General features: G+C 44.1%; 1 protein-coding gene across 1 annotated transcript in view; it reads left to right on the top strand.

Moving 5' to 3' along the window:
* The window catches only part of LOC126251146 (glutamate receptor ionotropic, kainate 2), a 1,402,037-nt gene that overhangs the window by 1,328,950 nt on the left and 54,263 nt on the right, over positions 1-18,824 (top strand). Inside the window, exons 11-12 of the mRNA XM_049951920.1 lie at positions 892-1,149; positions 7,952-8,230. Of these exons, the coding sequence (XP_049807877.1) occupies positions 892-1,149; positions 7,952-8,230 (537 nt within the window). The remainder of the gene's footprint in view (positions 1-891; positions 1,150-7,951; positions 8,231-18,824) is intronic.

Here is an 18,824-nt window from a genome sequence, read left to right as displayed (position 1 = left end):
AGCCACCCACCTCTCTGTCATCTAATTCATTCCTTCTTTTCTTCTCCTCTTTTTTCCTTTGTCCTTTCTCTGTTTCCAACTCTTCATCTCTCTCTTCTCCTCACTGCCCTTTTCTACGACCCCTCTGTCTGGATCTCTTTCCCTCTCCCCAATACTGCTCCTCCATCTTTCTTTCTCATCCCTCCCTTTCTTTCCTTTCTCTATTTCTCTCTTTTTCTTTCTCTTACTCTCTGCTTCTTTTTCTCTGTCCCCATATGTCACTATCTCCCCCCCTCTCTCTCTATCTCCATATCCCCTTTTCTTTCCCTGACTGTCTCTTTCCCTTTTTCTGTCTCTGCCTCTTTCTCTCTCCTCCCACACTCTATCAACATCCCCCTTTTCTCTCACTGAGCGAGTTGGCGCAGTCATTACCACACTGGGCTCGCATTCGAGGGGATGATGATTCGAATCCCCCTCTGGGGATTTAGATTTTCCGTGATTTCCCTAAATCGCTCCAGGCAAATGCTGGGATGGTTTCTTTGAAAAGATCATGGCCATTTTCCTTCCATAATCCGAGCTCCAGCGCTGTGTCTAATGACCTCGCTATTGATGGGACGCTAAACTGTAACCTCCTCCTCCTCCCCCTCCTCCTGTTCCTATTTCTCTCTCTCTCTCCTCTTCTGCTTCTCTATCACCATAGCCCCTCCCCCCCCCCCTCTCTCTCTCTCTCTGACACAAAGACGTTGTGAAAAGTACTAGTGAAAGAGAACTGAATAATCTTATATCCTTGATGACAAACATTCTCTGGACAGTGCAAATAGCTTACACGAACGGCTCACGAGAGAAGTTTGCTGTGCGCGCACGCCAGCCAGCCTTTGCGGCGCCGGCAGTACGCTGGGGAGCTGTTGGCAGGTTCCGACGAGCCAGCCGACGCGGCTCTTCTCCTTCATGAACCCGCTGGCAGTCGAGATCTGGATCTACGTGCTGGCCGCCTACCTGCTGGTCAGCTTCACGCTGTTCGTGATGGCGCGCTTCTCGCCCTACGAATGGAACAACCCGCACCCCTGCCTCGCCGAGTCCGACGTGGTCGAGAACCAGTTCTCCGTTTCTAACAGCTTCTGGTTCATCACCGGCACCTTCCTCAGGCAGGGCTCCGGACTCAACCCCAAGGTAGTCGGCGCTCCCACGTGCTGGCTGGGCGCCAGTACGCAGCACGGGCCCCGCTCTGGACGACACGTGGGCAGTTTCGCAGGCGGCTGTCGCTCGCAGCTGGACGCGCTCGGCCGCACACGCCTTGTGCTGTCCAACACTGCGAGCGTGGGTTGAATGACAGCCTCGCAAAACGTCACCCAACTGCCGTTCAGAGCTCAAATCACTGTTTCTGTCTGCATGTTGTGTTTTATACTCCCAGATTGTGATGGTTGTCTATCGATGTATAACGATGTTTTTGTTACGTTATAAGCATGTCGTTTGCAAAGCTTGTCTGCTTACACTGCTCGCATTTTCTCGCATCATTATTCTCATCATCTCTACCCCTTTCTTTCATACATTGAAAACATTTTTCAACTGTGTTTCTTAAATATGTATTTCACTGTTTTGTTAGTACTTAAGATGGGTGTTCCTGTTGTTTTTGTTTATGCATTCTCAAAACACTGGACACGAGTGTCTTTCTGTCAACTCTGGAACAAATTGTGACATTTTGGCACCGAAAAACTTTGAAAACCTTTATCACCAGTCACACATTGTTTTTCTAAAGCCGAACGAACCATTACGGCGCAGTTTTCTTGACGTCCGACGTCGACATCAGTGTCAGTAGAAATGAAGCACTCTTTCAATTTGGCTTATACTTATTCACATGTTGAATCTAAATAGATAAGGTTAGTGTCTTTAAGGGGGATAGGACGTCAAACGGGCCGACTTGGAGCAGGAGAAGCACCACAGGACATTTTATTTTCTACTGGTTATACTTTTACAAATAAATTCATAAAACTTTGTCAGTATGACCAGGATTCAGGATTCACACTCGTAGCAGCGGAAGTTAAAAAACATAACAAAATAATTCTTTTTACATGTGAAATTTCATCATTTTTTCACTTACTATTGGCTGCAATTTGTTGCTATATGTGCACTTTTCTTCATAAGTAAGAGAGGCTGTTCGATGAATTTTGCACAGCATACAAACCATAATTACATGTGTCTGAAACTCTAGAATCTATTTAATTAATGAAACAATGAATGAGCTGTTACGTTTTAAGCTTCATGTTTAGAAAAAAATCAAATTTTGTAGTTAATTATCTCAATTTTTACCGCAGTTCTTAATAGATTTGGAAAATTCTAGAGTTTCATACACCTGTAAGTATGGTTTGTATGCTGTGCAAAATTGATCAAAAAATCTCTCTTACTTGTGAAGAAAAATGTACCTATAGCAACAAATGCAGCCAACAGCAAGTGAAAAAATGATGAAATTTCATATCTAAAAAAAATTATTTTACTATATTTTTGCACTTCCACTGCTATGAATGTGAATCCAGAATTCCTCCTGGTCATGCTGACAAAGTTTTACGAATTTATTTGTAAAAGTATAGACAGTAGAAAATAAAATGTCCTGTGGTGCCTCTCCTGCTCCAAGTCAGCCCATTTGACGTCCTATCCCCCTTAATTCATTTCTTTTATCAAAACAGATAATAAAGATTTTGCACATAAGAATTAATAGTAATACACTCCTGGAAATTGAAATAAGAACACCGTGAATTCATTGTCCCAGGAAGGGGAAACTTTATTGACACATTCCTGGGGTCAGATACATCACATGATCACACTGACAGAGCCACAGGCACATAGACACAGGCACCAGAGCATGCACAATGTCGGCACTAGTACAGTGTATATCCACCTTTCGCAGCAATGCAGGCTGCTATTCTCCCATGGAGACGATCGTAGAGATGCTGGATGTAGTCCTGTGGAACGGCTTGCCATGCCATTTCCACCTGGCGCCTCAGTTGGACCAGCGTTCGTGCTGGACGTGCAGACCGCGTGAGACGACGCTTCATCCAGTCCCAAACATGCTCAATGGGGGACAGAGCCGGAGATCTTGCTGGCCAGGGTAGTTGACTTACACCTTCTAGAGCACGTTGGGTGGCACGGGATACATGCGGACGTGCATTGTCCTGTTGGAACAGCAAGTTCCCTTGCCGGTCTAGGAATGGTAGAACGATGGGTTCGATGACGGTTTGGATGTACCGTGCACTATTCAGTGTCCCCTCGACGATCACCAGTGGTGTACGGCCAGTGTAGGAGATCGCTCCCCACACCATGATGCCGGGTGTTGGCCCTGTGTGCCTCGGTCGTATGCAGTCCTGATTGTGGCGCTCACCTGCACGGCGCCAAACACGCATACGACCATCATTGGCACCAAGGCAGAAGCGACTCTCATCGCTGAAGACGACACGTCTCCATTCGTCCCTCCATTCACGCCTGTCGCGACACCACTGGAGGCGGGCTGCGCGATGTTGGGGCGTGAGCGGAAGACGGCCTAACGGTGTGCGGGACCGTAGCCCAGCTTCATGGAGACGGTTGCGAATGGTCCTCGCCGATACCCCAGGAGCAACAGTGTCCCTAATTTGCTGGGAAGTGGCGGTGCGGTCCCCTACGGCACTGCGTAGGATCCTACGGTCTTGGCGTGCATCCGTGCGTCGCTGCGGTCCGGTTCCAGGTCGACGGGCACGTGCACCTTCCGCCGACCACTGACGACAACATCGATGTACTGTGGAGACCTCACGCCCCACGTGTTGAGCAATTCGGCGGTACGTCCACCCGGCCTCCCGCATGCCCACTATACGCCCTCGCTCAAAGTCCGTCAACTGCACATACGGTTCACGTCCACGCTGTCGCGGCATGCTACCAGTGTTAAAGACTGCGATGGAGCTCTGTATGCCACGGCAAACTGGCTGACACTGACGGCGGCGGTGCACAAATGCTGCGCAGCTAGCGCCATTCGACGGCCAACACCGCGGTTCCTGGTGTGTCCGCTGTGCCGTGCTTGTGATCATTGCTTGTACAGCCCTCTCGCAGTGTCCGGAGCAAGTATGGTGGGTCTGACACACCGGTGTCAATGTGTTCTTTTTTCCATTTCCAGGAGTGTACATGCCTCTACATTATGGATAGGTATTACAATAACTGTAAACGTAAGGTTAATATTATTCTAGAATGTGAAAGGAAGAAAAACTGAAAAGAAAGCAAGAATGAAATGCGTTGTACACGATAGAACATGGAAATAATTATGACAGCTAAAACCGTTCTCCAGTTTCATTTTGTTTGAACTTGATGTTATCCTTAATTAAAGAGATGAAACAAAAATTTTCGTGATAGCAATTTCCATGGTTCATTGCAGACCACAGTGAATGAGTCCTCTTTTTCTGATATTCTGAAAACTAACGCTACCTACTTACTGTAAAAACTGGATATACTGCTTCGATGATGGTTATATTTCCCGTTGAAGTATAATTAATCTAAAGAGAAGATTAAATGGTGAATATGTAGTCAGACTTCTACTGTTTGACACTGGCAACATACGATTTGAAGACAATGAAAGTTTTTCCTACTGCATACGGGGTGGTTTCAGTTACTTTCCAAATATTCGCATTATACGAATTAAGATTATTTACAGCTGAGAGCTATTCCGGAGGTAGTGTAGCTATCAGAAGTGCCGCAGAGAAGCCACACGAAGAGAAAGCGGGACAGTAGCTCGGGCTGTGGTGGGGCGGGAGGGAGGGTGAGGAACGTTTTTACTAAGCAACGTAAATCTACACTCTTTGGGGGGTAAGCAAACCTTAGTCCTGCAGGTTGTGATTCAAGCATCATTTATCATAAAATACTAATTACTTGTAGCCTCCGAATTTGGGCCACTTATTCACTATAAGTGTTTGGAGGAACAGTTTCTTTCTCTGTTGAACGGTTTTTGTACTCGAGGATAGTTTCCTTGAAACTTCTTGTGGCCACAGAGATCTGCACTGAGTCACCTCACCCAAGAAAACTTGTGCATGTATGTTACTGGCTGGAATACATAAACGCTCTTAATAGTAATAAGAGTTGTGAGTGACAAGAAGAGAACAAATGATGGATTCCGTGCGCGGACACTGGAAAAAATAGCTGATTTAAGAGAAACTCATAAAGGATAAGAAGAAAAGGAAACCGTGTCCAGCAGTCTGCCTACGAGCTTACACCATTTGCACGAAAGGAAACCGATAGCGACAATCTCTCCTCAGAGGCAAAAAGAAGAGCGCTCTCTAGCCGAGCAACGATAAGAAAGCAAACCGTCCAGAAGAAGAAGTGGCAACCAGGCACCTGGCGTTCCTTACGTCCGCTGGATCGCCTAGAGCCAGCATTGCCAGGATACTGGAGAAGCACAACATAAAAACCACTTTCCGCTCACTGGTAGAATCAAGAATATGCTTGGACCAGTCATACACCAGCTAGGACTACGATCACCTAGTGTCTGCACCACCAGTTGCAAGGTTGGCACGTATTACATCGATCAGACGCAGGGATGCATCTCGTAGTGCTGTTCACAACATGCGACAAACGTTCGCCTCGGCCAAACCAACAAATCTCCATATCTCCATTGACAGAACATAGCGTTAGCGCACGCCACTTGTTTGTTCTGAACATACAAAGCTACTGTGCCGCACCAATGGGTTCTGGGAACCGTTCATCAAAGAAGCAGAACAAATAAGAGTATACGACGGACGATTTGTCAACCGGGACAGCGGTTCTCAATGGAGCTCCCCATAGAACAACTACGTCAGGAACACTCTCATGTGAAAGTGACAGAGACAACGGGTGAAATAGGGAGCACCAGGACTCGACGCCCAAGCTCCCCCCCCCCCCCCCCCACTCCTTCCTAAAACTAGATGTGATGTCTCTTCTAGAGGCACACGATTGGGTCTTCAGAAGAGAGGTCTGCGGCAGTCCAGAGACTGTAAGGAAAGAACCGGACGCGAATCTGACACTTCACGAGGAGATGATGAATAGGAAACTCGTCGCAACGTTGTGACAAGACGACGGCTCAACTCAACTGATAACCTGTTATTATTTTGTCAGCGAAATCCACCGAGAAAGGCTGCATTCCCCCCTTGAGCACGTCACATCGTATTAAGTATGTATGGCTAATACTAAGAAGTTGAAAAGAACACACAGATAATGTTATTGGGGTGGCGAACCAAAGACTACGTTTTGTTGGCAGAACACTTAGAAGATGCAACAGACCTTTTGAAGAGACTGCCTCCACTAGGCTTGTTCATCCTCTTTTGGAGTGTCAAATCCATACCAGATAGGATTAACGCAGTACATCGAGAAAGTACAAAGAAGGGCAGCACGTTTTGTATTATCTTTAAGTAGTGGAGAGAGTGCCACGGACATGATACAGGATTTGGGGTGGACGTCATGGAATCCGAATGAATCATTTAACAATGTTGTATGGTCAAGAATACCAAAAAATGTGTTTGTTGGAAGGCCAGTCTTTGAACTTGGTGTTTTGGATGCTATTCTTACTTTTAATGATGGATATTCTGGAAGACTACAGGTTTTGGAATATCTTGGCATTCATAAAGGTTACAACACCACTAAAAGTGTGATGGACTTGGACCAACAGCGAATCATGAAGGCAGAGATTGCAACAAAACAATATCTCAAAAAAGCCAGATCCAAGAGAAGGAGGGCAGCACTGAGTGAGGAAGATGAAGGAGGGGATGAGGACTACCATCCAGGAGGATTCTAACATATTTTTTATGTATCAGTTGGCTGTATATTAAAATTTTTTCTTTAAACGCAATTTTCTCAACATGACATTTTTCAGTATAAAAGCCCATTTTTCCCAGAAACTTCTAAATCTACATCAATGAATTATTTACAATATAACATAGATAGAACAATGATGTTTTAGCTCTACTTTAGTAGTATTTACTGTAATAGTTAAAATTCAAGAAATTAAACCTATGAAAATTTACACCAAAAAATTATATGTTTAGGGAAAAAAATTATAACTTTTTTCAGTTGTTATTTTAAAGTGATTGTAGATCAATACAGTCGCAAAACATGGGAGAACATGTGATTAAATCACCACATTTATATACTCAACAGTTCCTGAGAAAACGGGGAATTTATATAGCCAATTTAACATTGTCGAGATAGGGCAGTACGACTCCCCTTAAGACTGAACAGGCAGTCCACGCATCCGCAATAACTTACAGCTGAACAAAGATTATTATTTCCAAAGATATCTGACCACTTTACTACTATATTTATAGCACAAGAATATTAAAATATACTGAAGAAGAAATGTCAAAATAAACTTTATATTATATTGTACTCAAACATTAATAGTATAATAACATTAAGGCGAAAACAGTACATCCATTGGGTACTGGCACAGACTGTAATGTTAGATGGGCAAAATGGCTGGTGAGTCTGATGAATAGACAAAAACGGGCAGGGCAGAGGTGAAGACGGAGTCAGTGGAATGTGGGGATTGGGGAAGAGTTATACTATTTACAACCAGCAAAAAAAAAGAAAAAACTTACGCTCTGTTGTGTAGATGTTTATTGTTCCCCACAAACCTCGTTTCCAAATTGAGTTAGTGACTGATGTCCAGTGACTCTGATGTCGACGAGACATTGATCCCTACAGATAACCAAGGACCGAAATCTGGCGAAATTTTTTTTATAAATTTTCAGTGATTAATTTCTAGATTATGCTGCCTATCTCAGCTGAGCTCTAGATGTAGCTAATCACACAAACTACTTTCTATCTGTAAATTCTGGCATCAGTGACAGCCAGTGGGGAAGGCCCTCGTGTCCACAGGTGAACAGCGCAGACCTCCAGCAGCCGACGACGCCGACGCTGACACCGACGCCCTCCCGCGAAGCCCTCTCAGCACGCGTCTCTTTGTGTCTGGTTGTGTTTCTGGTTTTTGAAGGTTTCGGAAAGCATGCCGAGTCGCTTGTTCTCGTTCATGAACCCGCTAGCGGTGGAGATCTGGCTGTACGTGCTGGCGGCGTACGTGCTGGTCTCGCTCACCATCTGGGTGGTGGCGCGCTTCTCGCCCTACGAGTGGTGCGTGCCGGCGTGCGCCTGCGCCGACTACCAGCACGCGACGGCCGCGCTGCTCGTCTTCCAGAACGACTTCACGCTCGCCAACAGCTTCTGGTTCACCATCGGCACGCTCATGCAGCAGGGCTCCGACCTCAACCCCAAGGTAGCGTAGGGTCCGGGGCGGGCGGCAAGCGATCTCGGCGGAGCGAATCCTACTCCAGGCTACAGCTGGCGTCATCGACTGCTTACGAGAGAGCTGCGTTATCACGAACGAATAAAACTCATCTTAAAATATGCAGATGTGCCTCTGTTCTACAGGGTGGACAAAACAAAACTAGCATAGGAAATATTTCATCCCCCTTAAGATAGGCATCACAACATACACCTTGTGTGACTGGGGCAGATGATGTAAGTTGGGTTGCCTACCTTAAGGTGTATGAAAAACTTCCAGTCCACTTTTATTTTGTCCTCCCCTGCACCTCCCATGTAGATCATCTACATTTTTGCACAATCGATGTTCGAAAGTATTATCGTGGTTGATGGCCGAGGCAGTATATCTTCCTTTTTGGTTCGTTGTCCCATTGGGTCAAATGGGTTAGGTGCACTTTGACCTGCTTCTCAGCTTCAAGCTCACCGCCAGAAGTTTTCAACACAACTACCACAGCTGTCATCTTCACTGGGGCTCTCAAACCCGACGGTCACATCCATGCTCCTGGGGGCACCATTACAAAATGTTCAGACTTACAGGAATGCTTTTGCTTTGAAGATATTAATTTTTTTCAGTTTCTCCATCTCAGAGGTATACAACCGCCACATACGAGGCGTGTTTTTTAAGTAAGTACCGTTTTGAAATTTAAAAAAGACGTGCTAAGATGTCTCAATAATTTTATTTTTACTTGAAAGTCTGTACCTTAATCTACGCACTGACGCCATTACAGTCTCATTGTTCCTTGTTAACGTTGTGTACTGAGTGTTTCAGATGCCTCCGATAATCGTGAGTCCCACCGACTGCGAAATACGGGCTGTTACAAGATTTCTTAGTGCTAAAGGCCTAAAAGCGATCGATATTCATCGTGAGATCTGTGCAGTTTACGGAGAAAACATTATGAGTGTTGGAATGGTAAGAAAGTGGGTGAGAGTATTTAAAGATGGCCGCATAAATGTGCATGATGAACAGCGGAGTGGGCGTCCTTCGCTCGTTAATGAAAGTTTGGTGCAGAAAGTGGACAATAAGGTGACAGAAAACAGACGCTTTACGATTTCCTCCTTGCGGGATGACTTTCCTAATGTTTCTCGTAGTCTTTTGTATGGCACTGTGGCCGAGCACTTGAATTACCGAAAATTGTGCGCACGATGGGTACCGAAAATGTTGACGGATGTGCACAAAACCAAAGGTTTAGACAGTGCATTGACTTTCCTTGAGAGGTACCACAACGACGGTGATGATTTCTTAAGCCAAATCGTTACTGGCGATGAAACACGGGTGGCCTACGTCACACCAGAATCAAAGCAACAGTCCATCGAAGTTGAGCAAGGGCATCGTTTCGCTGCAAGACAATGCCCGCCCACATGTGGCGAATCAGACCAAAGATCTCACCACAGCTTTTCGGTGGGAAACTAGATTACCCTCTGTACAGCCCCGATCTTGCGCCCAGTGACTACCATCTGTTCCTGCACTTGAAGAAAAACCTGGGCGGTCGGCGTCTTCAAGACGATGACGAAGTCAAAACAGTGGTGATGCAGTGGTTAACAAGTCAAGCGGCAGACTTCTGTGAAGAGGGTATTCAAAAACTGGTACAACGTTATGACAAGTGCCTCAATATTGCAGGAAATTATGTAGAGATTAAGGTACAGGCTTTCATGCAAAAATAAAATTATTGAGATATCTTAGTACGTCTTATTTAATTTCAAAACGGTACTTACTTAAAAAACACGCCTCGTATTTTATCCAGATTTCTCCACTCTGCATTTTATATTGATTATTCATACGAAGTACATCATCGACTTCGGTCTTCCACATTCTCTTCAGCCTGTTTTCCACTTCTTCTCGCTGCAACGTGGAAATTCCACGGACACAATGCTGCTTGTTTCTTTGCGACCTGAGGATCAGACATCCCCTGTATTTGTTGCAAACAAATGTAAAGCTTGTTCGCTGTACTACCATCCATGGACACAGCCATATCTATTGTGTAACTGGCCATAACTGTCGTCAGCAGGACGTTAAATACAATCTTCCTTCCTTATGCTTTTTCACAAGTAAATACTGCATGGCATCGCTCTTCATCGACTGGTGCTCCTGAGGTAATGGGATTTGTTAACCTTCAAATATCGACTGTACGCAAATGCAGAGTTTTACAGATAAATGATCTTCATAGATGGTAGAATAGACACATCTACTCATTTTAAAATCATTTTTATTTGGTTTTTTCCCTTAGCTGTGAGTTTGTACGTTGTTAGTTCCTCTTCATTCAAACGGATGTAACGCTAGCCAGAAACAATATTTCGGAAAGAGCTTCTGCATTGCTAATGGACAAAAACGACGATCATTTCCTTTATGCACGATGAAAATCTGCATATTGTTTCCCTCCTCCAATCAACGTGCTTCACTTCCCAAGAAGCGAACTGGTTCAACATCAAGATGTCGTTCTGGTATGCGCGTTCTCCAGTTGCGAAGGTTCTTCCGTTGTTACATCATAATCATATATAAGAGCTGTTTCAATAGGCTATCCCAGAAAGTGTCTAATAAAAAGTATGTTACCTCGACGCCAAAAACAAGAATCATCCGTTCGCATTGCTATTCGACTATTTATCATGTCCTTACGCTGTAACAGCTTTCACCAAATCCGATAAACTTAGTGACAACTGAAGAGAATTTTTATTGCAGATGTATTCTCGCACACCGCCAGAAGGCAAAAACGACAGAGTCCTGCGCAGCGGCATATACAATGTCATGTAAAATGAACTGAGCACTGGAAGGAGCAAACGTCTTGAAAGGCACTCAAATGAATCGTACTTTGAAGGTGACTGCTTCAACTTAAAAAAAAATCGCACCACTAACGCTGTCCACCAAAAAATATCGTGCATAGCGTCCGACACAAAATCATCAAGACTGAAGTTGAGCAGGAGGAAGCAAGCTCCACCCACTGACTTCCAGTCGGCCGTTACTACTTGTGTGTCTAATAACTAAAAACAACATTCGATGAAGTTAAAAGCAAGAGCGTCAACATTAAGAGTGCAGTGGGAATACCTTATACAAGCGCAAGCGGAGAGAGGGAGAGCGAATAGGAGGAAAGAGAAAACTGAAGGACTCTAGTAGAAGAAAACTGTTAGGATGACGCGATTGAGGAAGAAACGAGAGCCGATTTGGAAGGCTTAGGGGATTCGCAATTAGAGTCAGAGATTAACAAAGTTTTCGATGACTTATGATTAAATAACGACCTTCCACGACAGATTTTAAACATAAAATGACGTGTTAGTCAAACCTTATTAATTTGATGGTCTACTTGGTGTAGGGTTAGAAAACGTTGGCTGCGTTGGTACTGATACATAACTTCAGTGACAACACAGGTATTGCAGGGTTATTCACAAGCACCTTCGGGATTTTAGACGCCAACTGCACAGTAGCTACAATGCATACAGTGGCCAGGTCATCTCTCAAAGTTTGTAGCTCACGTTATAGGTGTTCAAAACGGGGTTTTATAATGCGTCAAACGTCGATAGGAGCGCGCAGTTCATTGAAGTCGCTCTGGAAGTCGAAACGACAGCAGCCCGCTTTATAAGTCTGATCATTTGCTTGGCTATTTGTAGGCGCGATCAAATTCAATGCAACAATACGGAGCGAATGATTTGTTTACATGTTCTGACCTGCTTGGCCCCTCACCGAGCGTTCTGCAACTATGCTATAGCGCGTATTGTGCATCGAAACTGCGAGAGATGCTCTATCCACTAACATGTGTCAATTTTTTTGTAGTAGTTTCCGTGCACTTGTCTTCTGAAACCCCAGAGGTACTTATGAATAACTTTGTTGTGGTAACCTCGTGTAACCTTCCAAAAGTCGACAGTATGTAGGTTTCTTGCAAACTGATAGAATACAACTCGTTCTAGGGAATTAATGGACACATTTTGCATTTTTGCACTATTGAAAGAGCAAAAAATTTATCTTAATATTGGTCTCCGCCGAGATTGCTTGCTGTCGCCCCAGAAAATAAGCACCGCCCAAGAGAATGCAACAAGTGTCTGAATTCGCCTCTTTCGTGGTCTGCATGTACTGTAGAGCGTCGCTCAAAATAAGCACCAATCTCTCACACGAGAGGACCTAGGGCTCCCACCCTCTTCTGTAATTGGTTTACCCTGTATGACGCTGTCAAAAAATTTTGGTCAACAATAAATTCAGACAAATTCTATGAATGCCCTCTAGTTTTGTAAGGAATGCCCTTTATGGTCTTCAGACAATGCAGAGTGTGCAAAACACTTGTCTACCAGAAATCGCCGGATGCGTAACATGAAAACGAAACTGGTAAGTGGAACAACTTGGTGCAATGCATGAAGAGTGACGTTGTTGTTATTGATCACTTGCTACTGCATTTTGTATCTGTTCAAAACACTTTCCAGTTCTTTCTGTGTTGCTTGAAATCATTAGTGTTTTCTGGTCTGCACATACTACAGCAATGCACATTTGTGGAGCGCGTTGTCTTTCGATGTACGTAGTTTTTTCTGGCTTTTCAACGCTTTAATTCGACAGATATTTAACTTTAATGTAGTTTGTTGTTAGTAAGGAATTTTTCAAAATTCTTATCATTAAAAAGACAGGTTTTGATGAAAATACTACCAAAGTAATATGGGTTACCAGCGTTCGTCCAAAAAAGACACTGATCAGCAACTGAATTACAGATAGTTGGCTATGTTAAGAAGTAGTGCTGATGTCGCCTCGGCGAGTGAAGTACTTCTGCGTGGTAAATGGCCGCGATTTCTTCGTAATGGCGTGAGTTACGAAAAAGGCGACACAGGAAATCTGGTCTCAGTTAATGAGAGCCCTACGATATGGACCAGACACATTGTGTATGACTTGTTTGAACACAAGCAGGCACTGAACAATATTTACTATGGGAATGTCGATCTGGTTAAAACTGTTACTTCAAGGGCGAATTCGCTTGTTAAACAACTGTTTTACAACAAAATGTGCTGTGGGTAAGCCAGGATGGTAACAGCGGATGGGCCACAGTCCAGCAAAATATTCAACAATGCTTCACAACAATAAGTAAACACCAATATATTCAGACCATCTTCTTGGTATGGATCAGAGATGCCACAGTTGTCAGCTTTAGAACGAACTGTCATGGTAAACAATTTACTGAGGACAAAGTTTGCTGTCAGTGAGCCAGATTTGTAGCAGCTAATGGTCGGGCCACAGCCCAGCAAATCACTCAACTATTCTGGACAACAATATGCAAACAACAGTACAATGCAGCCCTTTTCTGGTAAGGGACATAGATCCCCAAACTTAATATTGCTGCATTCTACACGTCACAGAGGCGGACTGTGGGCAAAGCGACTTTACCACTGCACGCTCGAAATATGGAAACGTTAGGATGTGACTAAGCTACGAAGTACATTATGTGAAGGCTCTAAATAGCCAGGAAGAGCGTGCAGGCCCGTAGCTGTTCTCTTACAGGAAAATATTTAAAAGTTGGTGGTGGGGGGAATGGAACTTTCAGCATGACGTTGTGCATCATTCCGTTCGTCTACATTTATATGGTATAAGAGTGTAAATTCAGCAACGCCATGCAACCTGCCACTGCTCCTAAATTGGGTCAGGTTGGCTCGATGAACATTTTACAGTGATGATGATATCGTCTTCTCTCTTAGAGACATGTAGACCAACTCGTACTGGGCGCATCTAGTATGTTTCCAGGAGCGGTGTGCGCGCCTATGGTCAATAGCTTGAGCTGTGGATGGCGAACAAACTAAGTCTCCTTCATATCACTTTGGGCAGGAGCTGCGAAGGAAAATCTAAAATTTCCCAAATTAAGTGTAGGTCTCCAGTCAAACCATGGAGTGCCTGCTCATTAGCAACCAAAGTGCAGTCTTCCAGTGACCAACTGATGTTTTTGTATCGCAACCACCGCATCGGTATTTCCTATCGCAGAGAAAGGGAGCAATGCATCAAACGCCAGTGCCTTATTCGGAGATTCGGTAGTCTAACCGGTAGACAAGAGCAACGTTATGTTAGGTAGTTACCATCAAATAATGTAATTTCCTTTCTCTTATGTCCAGTCACTCGTCCTCCCATGACTTGTACATCAACAGCAAAATCACCACATACAAGGGAATGGCACAAATTTCTGCAGTAGTAAACACACAGACACGCTATGCTGTCGTGTCTGACAATTTGTTTCCCTTAGTACCTACAATGTGTCCACTGAAATTTGTCTATTTTAGTGGCGATTGGTGGATGTGGAAGAATCGGAAGAAGCTGGATGACTGAATCAGTATTTAGTTGAAAATTTTACACGAGAAAGAGATGGAAAGAGAGGTAAACTGATGTGAAATGCAATTCCTCACAAGTAGGATAGGAGTAACAAGGAGGGATAGGGTGAGGAATGAAACGACAAAGTCAATACTGAAAGAGGAACCCTTGCAGAGCGAATAGAAATATCAATGCTAAGATGGTACGGGCACTTAAAGAGAACGGAAAACAAAAGGATTCCGCCCCCTTGTCTCCATCGAAAATGAATTCGATGAAGAGCGGATCCGCAAAAATTAAAGAATTTTTCCCATCTTTAGTCTCGTCAGTGCACGGTGTAGACTGGCAGATAATTGCGGTGTTCAAATACAAGACTCATTCATAATAAAACAAAAATAATACTTCAGTAATACCAGAAACCAAAGAAGATAAAAATACTGTGGAGCAGCAGTAATAATATTAGCAACAAAATTAACATCAAAACTGGGGGCCAGCTTAGTTGACGAAGCTTAGGAATTCCGCTGCCTTCGAAGCAAAATAATTCACGTCAGATGAAGAAGAGATGGCATTAAAAGTAGACTAGCAAGATAAAGTGAGTATTTCTCACCAAAAGAAGTCTTTTAACCAGAGAGAGACATTTCTTAGTGTGTACTTCTGGAGCACATCAATTGCATAGAACTGAATCATTAGTTATGGGGAAACCGGAAAAGTAATCGAAGCGTTTGAGATTTGGTGTTACAAATGGACATTGGCAATTACGTGAACTTCAGATGATAAATGATTAGATTCTCCATAGAATCGTGAAGGAGGGAACTTAAGGATAACACTGACAAGAAGAGGGGACAGGGTGATAGGACTTGTGTTCAGACATCGGGTAATAACTTCTATGGTACTAGAGGAAGCCGTATGCGGAAAAGATTGGAGTATGTATAACACATAATTGAGAACGTTGGGTGCAGATGCTACTTTGACATGAAGAGGTTGGGACAGGAGAGGAACTCGTTGCAGGCCGCATCCGAGTCGGAGTAATCGTGGAAAAAACGAAAAAAGCATTCACAGCAATGGCTCTCTTGTACAGTAATGGATTTAAAATTCATTCATGTATCTAACAAGTTGCTCAACCTTGGACACTGGGAAAGATTCAGAGCACGTTTGCATGCCGGGTTCCTTTAGAAGACTGTCACATATTCCTACAAGAGTTATTGTTGGTCAAACCCAGAAGAAAAATTCCTATAATCATATGTCCGAAAACCAGTACTTGTTGAAATAAGAGCCCTTTTATTTGTGACGAGTACTGTGTTCTATCTACAGGTGATCCACTTTAACAGTTTTCAATAATGACAGTATCTGGAAGAAGTGCAGTCATTGGCGTAAGGGTAGTTGTGGGAATGAAGAGAAAACAACTTTAAAACTGAACCGAACAACCTGAAATAATAATCATGAATTAACGTTACATCCTTGTATATACATTTCCATGTGTCCAAAAATCTGTTTTGCGTTCGGAACGTTTTTCCCGGCGTATACGACGGGCAGAGATTAGGGGCTGTCAGTAGGCTCACATAATCTGTAACTTTAAGGTGACAAACATTTTCATTTACAGTAAGCACGTTAAGCTGCAGTACCAATCGGTATATTACAATTCAAAGCGACAACGACAAATATGTTTGTCGTTCCAGAAAGTATATTCGTTTAGAAAAGTCAACTTGTGCAGATATAATGGACTACCGCAGTGGTCACCGTTTTATCTGTGACAACACTGCATACGAATTATCCAGTTAATAAGTACTTAAAACAAATATAATGATATTTGTAATAAGATAATACGAAAAGAGTGTCTCTGATTTGTGATTAATAAGTTAGCTTCGTAAACTATGGGTATAAAGCTGGACATCCATGATGTCCTTTTGCCTACGATAGTTAAAAGTCTTTTTGTGTTAAAATTTTCAATAAACTGTAAGTTCTAGCGCAAAATCGGTATGCAAGTCAGAAGCCGGTTAGGAAAACTTTCTAGCGATACCTCATTTTTACACAACTGGCCACTGAAATTGCTACACCAAGAAGAAATGTAGATGATAAACGGGTATTCATTGGACAAATATATTATACTAGAACTGACATGTGATCACATTTTCACGCAATTTGGATGCATAGATCCTGAGAAATCAGTACCCAGAACAACCACCTATGGCCGTAATAACGGCCTTGATACGCCTGGGCATTGAGTCAAACACAGCTTGGATGGCGTGTACAGGTACAGCTGCACATGCAGCTTCAACACGATACCACACTTCATCAAGAGTAGTGACTGGCGTATTGTGACGAGCCAGTTGCTCGGCCATCATTGACCAGACGTTTTCAATTGGTTAGAGATCTGGAGAATGTGCAGGCCAGTGCAGCAGTCGAACATTTTCTGTATCCAGGAAGGCCCGTACAAGATCTGCAACATGCGGTCGTACATTATCCTGCTGAAATGCAGGGCTTCGCAGGGATCGAATGAAGGGTAGAGCCACGGGTCGTAACACATCTGAAATGTAACGTCCATTTCTGCATCCAGAAAGGCCCGTACAAGATCTGCAACATGCGGTCGTACATTATCCTGCTGAAATGCAGGGCTTCGCAGGGATCGAATGAAGGGTAGAGCCACGGGTCGTAACACATCTGAAATGTAACGTCCATTTCTGCATCCAGAAAGGCCCGTACAAGATCTGCAACATGCGGTCGTACATTATCCTGCTGAAATGTAGGGTTTCGCAGGGATCGAATGAAGGGTAGAGCCACGGGTCGTAACACATCTGAAATGTAACGTCTACTGTTCAAAGTGGACGAACAAGAGGTGACCGAGACGTGTAACCAATGGTACCCCATACCATCACGCCGGGTGACACGCCAGTTTGGCGATGACGAATACACGCTTCCAATGTGCGTTTACCGCAATGTTGCCAAACACGGATGCGACCATCATGATGCTGTAAACAGAACCTGGATTCATCCGAAAAAATGACGTTTTGCCATTCGTGCACCCAGGTTCGTCGTTGAGTACACCATCGCAGGCGGTCCTGTCTGTGATGAAGCGTCAAGGGTAAACGCAGCCATGGTCTCCGTACTGATAGTCCATGCTGCTGCAAACGCCGTCGAACTGTTCGTGCAGATGGTTTTTGTCTTGCAAACGTCCCCATCTGTTGACTCAGGGATTGAGACGTGCCTGCAGGATCCGTTACAGCCATGCGGTTAAGATGCCTGTCATCTCGACTGCTAGTGGTACGAGGCCGTTGGGATCCAACACGTCGTTCCGTATTACCCTCCTGAACCCACCGATTCCGTATTGGATCTCGACCAACGCGAGCAGCAATGTCGCGATACCATAAACCGCAATCGCTATAGGCTACAATCCGACCTTTATCAAAGTCGGAAACGTGATGGTACGCATTTCTCCTCCTTACACGAGGCATCACAACAACGTTTCACCAGGCAACGCCGGTCAACTGCTGTTTGTGTATGAGAAGTCGGTTGGAAACTTTCCTCATGTCAGCACGCTGCACGAGTAGGTGTCGCCACCGGCGCCAACCTTGTGTGAATGCTCTGAAAAGCTAATCATTTGCATATCACAGCATCTTCTTCCTGTCGGTTAAATTTCGCGTCTGTAGCACGTCATCTTCGTGGTGTAGCAATTTTAATGGCCAGTAGTATATTTATACGATTAGTATGGGTTGAGAAAAAGGGATGTAGACTTGAGAAATAATATATATGATGAGGAAGGAGTCACAAGAGATAGTATAGTAAATTATAACAATTTACACATGTGGCCTGATGCAAGTCCTTTGGCAATCATAGAGGTGGGTTGTCAGAATCGCTTCAGAATCAGTATATAGGCAGGAATTGTCGGTGACAAACGAATAGGGTCATATACTTTGCCAATCTGATTAATAGGTCCCGTGTATCACCGATTTCTGTGGAGTGAATTACCAGCACAGAAAGAAAACGAAGACGGTTTATGCACGACGGGGCAGCACTCCATTTTCTACGGATTGTGCTACAGTACCTACATCACTGCAACGTTTCGTGAGCGATGGATTGGACGAAGAAGTCCGATAGCACGGCCTCCCCGTTCACCGGATCTGAATTCGTTGGATATCTGGCTGTGGGGAGAATTAAAGACATCGTTGTTTGCCCAACCCATCGATAATATGCAAGCGATACAGGAGCAAGTGACCGATGGGTGTGACCAATGTATGTGACTCGCTGCGACTGGGGCCACATGTGGTTGAGAAAGTGCATGATTCACTGCGAAGAAGGG

Source organism: Schistocerca nitens, chromosome 1 (assembly GCF_023898315.1).
Source record: "Schistocerca nitens isolate TAMUIC-IGC-003100 chromosome 1, iqSchNite1.1, whole genome shotgun sequence".
Classification (NCBI taxonomy): domain Eukaryota; kingdom Metazoa; phylum Arthropoda; class Insecta; order Orthoptera; family Acrididae; genus Schistocerca; species Schistocerca nitens.
This window is presented reverse-complemented; position numbering and strand designations above follow the sequence as displayed.